Genomic DNA, 5,644 nt, shown 5'->3' on the forward strand with positions numbered 1-5,644 from the left:
TTCAATTTTTTAATAGAATATTCTATTATTTTAAACAATTTTATCACGGCAGAGACTAAATTGAAAAAAAAAATAACGTTTAGGAACCCAATTGAAAAGAAAAAAAGTATAGGGATCTAATTGAAAATTCGGTGAAACTATAGGGACTTGCAGAGTAATTAAACCTAAAATTTATCTATATATATCGTAAGTTTACATTGCTAACTAACAAAAAAATATGTTATTTATCTAGTTTATAAATAAGATAATTGTATAAAAAATTTGTATGTAACTCGTTTGTAGGATACACATATTTTGTTTACAATGACAATAAGATATATAAATGTTTGTTTTTATTTTTTAGTGTATTTGACAAAATTTTAATAATAAAAGTAAAAATACTAAATATTTTTTTAAAAAAAATATTTTCTTAAAAACTACAATTTACGTTCTTTTTAAGATTTTTTTTTACTTAAAAAACGTTTTTTTATCATAATAAATAAACAAAAAATACTTTTATATTATTGTATCAAATATAATTATTAGATAAAATAATTATTTTACATAAGATATTCAAATATAAAATATTTCGTTTTTTTAAAAAGTCTTTTAAAAAAATCACTTAAAAAATATTTTTATAAAAGCCCTCCCAAGCAAACCCATATATAGTCCCAACAAAATCAGAACTAAGTTTAGGAGAAGTACCAAAAAAAAAAGGTGATATTTCATTTGGTTTTAGTAAATAAGAAATGTTAGGTAAATAAGCTATCTTTGTAACAACTTCAATCAATCTTTTTCTCCTTCTCCTTTTTTTTTCTTCAACAAAAATTTCGATTATCTATTCTTAAACTATCGTACTTGATTTTTTTTTTTTGAAACAAAGGAGCTCAACACCAAGGTGGAGCAAGAAACAGAAACAAAAAGACTAACCCAAACAGAAACTAACTGGCAGCTTACAGAACAAAATAACCCCATGTCATCTTTGGCATAGCCATCAACAACACAAGGGATCTTTATACTTCCACTCCTGGTAGCTAAGAAATGACATGTCAATAATGTCGTCTACGCCTTTCTCTTTATTCTGAAATATCCTCTTGTTCCTTTCCAGCCAAACATTCCAGACAATCGCAAAATAGCAAATGAACCAATTTCTGGACTCCTCCTTTCTACTGGTTGCGCCTGTCCAACATTGAAAATGTTCCTTCACAGTACCAGGAAAGGACCACTTCCTGCCAAGATGAACTAACCATGTACACCAAACCTGCCAAGTAAATTCACATCCAAGGAATAAGTGATGTACATTCTCAACATCCTTTTTACATAGAACACACATATTATCCTCCTGAGTAATTATCCCAAGTCGACACAATCTCTCTTTTGTATGCACCCTGCCAATCAAGGCAAACCAAGCAAACAGCTCCACTCTTGGAGGAACTAAGCCTTTCTAAATAGTCTTGGTGAAGCTATAACTTGTTATGTCCTCCGGTAGTGTTTCCTCCTGCAACACCTGCATAAATGAGTTAGTAGTAAAAACACCTTGTCTATCAAACTTCCACACAAGCCTATCATCTCTGTCCGCCGCTAGTTTAACCGGCCTCAAAGCATCGTGCAGCTGATTCACAATTTCCAACTCCCATTGGAACAGCTCACGCCTCCAATGGAAGTTCCAAATCCACTCTATCCCATCCTAGAACCCATAATCCCCAATGACTGATCCTTTTTGGATTGAAACCGAGAAGAGCTTTGGAAACCTATCCTTCATAGCACCACAACATAGCCAAATGTCCTCCCAGAATTGGGTTCTTCTACCATCACCAACCTTCATGGTGAGTCCAGTGATCATCTTATCTCTTACATGTTGCTCCTTGATCTGTAGTTGACAGATATCCTTCCATGGTCCTCCTCTAATAGGTAATGTCTGAGTGGATAGTAGCTCATTAGGATTCAGATTATAACAAGAGTATACCACTTTCTTCCACAACGGACATTCCTCTTTTGAAAACCTCCACCACCATTTAAACAAGAGTGTTGTATTCCGGATCATCGCATCTCCAACACCTAAACCACCTAGTTTTTTTGGAGCCTGAACCACTTTCCATCTAACCAGAGCTATGCCATTACTACCATCCTCCTTACTCCACAAGAATTTTCTTTGTAATGAGATCAATTTTTCAGCAACCGCCTTTGGCATCTTATACAAAGTTAAGTAATATACTGGTAAGCTATTTAAAACAGCTTTGATAAGCACCAACTTTCCCGCTTTATTTAGCACTTTTGACTTCCATAAGTTTAGTTTCTCTTCCACCTTATCTATTATTGGCTTCCAAGTCTTCACCAACCTCAGATTAGCACTAGAGGAATTCCAAGGTATCTGACTGGTAGTGTAGCTTCCTTGCACTCCAACAAGCTGCACATACGAACCACCCATTGTTGGTCACAATTGATTGGAATTAAACTGGATTTGTCAAAATTAATGCTCAACCCCGACATCAGCTCAAAGCAGCGTAGCAGTCTCTTGTAGTTTTGATAGTCTCCTCCTCAGGCGGTCAAAACAAAATAATGTCACCTGTGAACTGAAGATGCGATAATTCTATGTTGTCTCCCCCAACCAACAAAGGAGAAATACGGCCATTTCTAACTGCCTCACCGATCATTCTATGTAGAACGTCAACCACAAGTACAAAAAGGAAAGGAGATAGTGGGTTGCCTTATCGCAAACCTCTTTCCATCATAAACGGCTTTGTTGGTGAACCATTTATTAACACTGACATAGATGCTATGCCCACACACTCCATAATCCAAGCCCTCCATCGTCTCCTAAAACCCATTTTCTGCAAGACGATGTCCACAAAGCTCCACTTAACTCTTTTATATGCCTTCTAAAAGTCTAGCTTGATGATTGCTGCCTCCTTTTTCCTTAATTTGAGCCAATGCACTGTTTCACACGCAATGAGTGCCCCGTCGTGTATTTTGCTACCTTTGACAAATGCGCTCTGAGTCTTCCCAACCAGCCCTAGCATCACTGCTCTCATCCTCCTGACCAGCACCTTAGAGATCACCTTATACACACAACCAACCATGCTAATCGGGCGAAGGTCCTTGATTTCCATGGCCCCAATAAACTTAGGAGCCAAAGACACCCAAGTGATATTAGCGTTCTTAGGTAACTTGGATGTCTGAAAGAAAGCAACCACAGCTGCCGTAAACTCAGACCTGATCTCATCCCAACACCTCTTAATAAAGTTCATGTTATACCCATCACTACCTGGTGCTTTAGACGATTCACAGTCCCACACTGTCTTTCTAATCTCTTCAGCTGATGGTTAAACCTCTAGCTCCACAGACTCCTCTTCAGATATCCTTGTCACCAATCCATCACTGAAGCCCACCTTAGGAGACTCCTCTTGATAATACAACTGTTTATAAAACTCTTTGATAGCAATCTTTATTCTAGCTGAGTTCCTAACCAACCTCCCATTGATCATCAAAGCATCAATCCTATTATTCCGCCTTCTAGCGGAAGCTATTTGGTGGAAGTACTTGGTGTTTTTGTCTATATCCTTCGCATGCCGAGATTGTGACATTTGTTTCCACTGGAACTCTTTTTTGACATACCATCTCTCACAGCAGGTCACCAACGCTTTCCTTCTTGCCTCCACTGTTCCATCATGCACTCCGCTACTTACTTTATCATCCAGCTTCTTTATATCTTCCTCGAGCTGCAGAATTTTCCTATCCATGCCCCCAAAGTTGTCCTTGTGCCATCTCCCCAGAGGAGCTGTCAACGCCTTTAATTTCTCTGTGAAATTTATCTCCCCTAAACCCTTCCATTCCTCTTTAACCATTCTTAGGAAACCTTCATGAGTAAACCATGAGTCAAGACTTCTAAAAGGTCTTGGGCCGTCTCTTATCTTGGTATCTTCTATTATCAAAGGATAGTGATCTGACAAACCCCTTCGTCCTCCTCTTAATCGAGTCTCTGGGAACTCCTCAACCCATTCCAGGCTGACCATTACTCTGTCAATCCAACTACATGAACAGCCTCTAAACCACGTATACTTACGGTCATTAAGCGGCAGGTCCACTAATTGCATATCTTGTATCCAATTTTTAAACTCTTCAGCAGCTACTGTTAAACTATCTGCACCTTTTCTTTCCTCTATATAGACGATCTCATTAAAATCTCCCATGAAGCAACAAGGGGACTGACATAAGCCAGCAACATAGCTCAACTCCTCCCACACAACAAGTTTTTCCCCTCTATCATGAGCACCATAAAACAAAAAGAAAGCACAATTGAAATTATTCTTTAATAAGACCCCTTCGACACACAAGCATCTCTCCCCTTTATAATAATTATTCATCGTGAACATGAAATCATCCCACATTAACAACAACCCACCCGAAGCACCATCAGACACAACATATTTCCATCCTACACTTCTACAACCCTACAGACGTGCAACATCAAACCTCGTCACCACATGTTTTTTAGTTTCAATCAGGCCTAGCATATTCAGTCTATATTTTGTCTTTAAGTCCTTAACGATTCTCAACTTCCAATCTCCCCCCAACCCCCTAACATTCCAAGAACAAAAAATCATTTTGGAATATTATAACACACCTTTTTGGTATTTTTTGGTTGACATCACCTTGATTTCGCCTTTTGTTTTGCCAACCTTCTTTTTTGTGCATTTTCTTCATTCTGAAATTGGAGAATGGCCATGATATCCTCTTCTTCATCATATAGAATTGCGCCGGATTCCACTGCTAGATCCCACATCCTTTTATTTTCCAGCATTTGCTCCTCTAACGTTGAACTCAGATTGTCGCCTGTTCCCTCAATATTTCCACCACTTACTCCCTCCCTGGTAGTCCCCTCAATTTCATCCCCACCCTGCGCCAAGCTCTCCTTGCCTGCCAGTGAACCTGTACTTTCATTAACACTGATTTCATGAATGCCGCTCTTCCAAGCCCAAGTCCTCTTGCCAACCTCGCTGTCAACCTCATTCTCATCCTCATCAAACGTGGTCTTGTCCTCTTCCCCTTTCTCACTTGTCTCCCCTATCCCTCCAAACCTATCGACCTCATGCATGTCACCTCCGCAACTCCTAGTTGCCGAGCCCTGAGCTTCCTCCACCCCGACTCCCTTATCCTCCAATCTGTCTCCAGAAGCCAGTCCTATCAGTCCAGCTTCGACCACTCTTTTCTCCAGTGAACCGTCGATACCCCCAGCTTCTTCAACATTGCACCTCACCGTGCCAGAGATAGGCGAGCAGCCACCAACACTGGACTCCTTGGCTTGATTCACGCTGTGCGCCGCTCTGCCTTATCCGCCTCACCGTGACCAAGAGTACGCATTTGATCCGGCGCCCCCGATGCCAATTTCCTTCCTTGGATCAGCTACACAAGGAAAGTACTCGCGGTCAAATGTAACCCGACCCAGTTGAGTAGTGTATAGCCCACCAACAGCTATTGACCATGCGCCTCCCTCCATTGGGTCAGCTGAAGTGATTGGGCTCAATTGCAAAAGCAAGCCCTTATTATAGCAATTAGTGTATCTGCCCAACCTTCATAACACTTTGGATTTTGTTTTTTCCCCCCTTTGACACCCGCTCGCAGCCCACTTAGCCTGTCTTAAAAAAAAACCAGATCTTGTCCTTTC

The 5,644-nt window shown here is 40.0% G+C and overlaps 1 protein-coding gene across 1 annotated transcript; it reads right to left on the reverse strand.

Moving 5' to 3' along the window:
* Window positions 1–3,302: 3,302 nt before the first annotated feature.
* LOC107627054 (uncharacterized) lies at window positions 3,303–4,343 on the reverse strand. The gene has a single exon (XM_016329926.1). The coding sequence runs from the start codon at window positions 4,341–4,343 to the stop codon at window positions 3,303–3,305; it is 1,041 nt and encodes a 346-aa protein (XP_016185412.1).
* Between the last annotated feature and the right edge of the window lie 1,301 nt (window positions 4,344–5,644).

The sequence above is a fragment of the Arachis ipaensis genome, chromosome B2 (genome assembly GCF_059453495.1).
Source record: "Arachis ipaensis isolate K30076 ecotype BB chromosome B2, ASM5945349v1, whole genome shotgun sequence".
In the NCBI taxonomy this organism is placed as follows: Eukaryota; Viridiplantae; Streptophyta; class Magnoliopsida; order Fabales; family Fabaceae; genus Arachis; species Arachis ipaensis.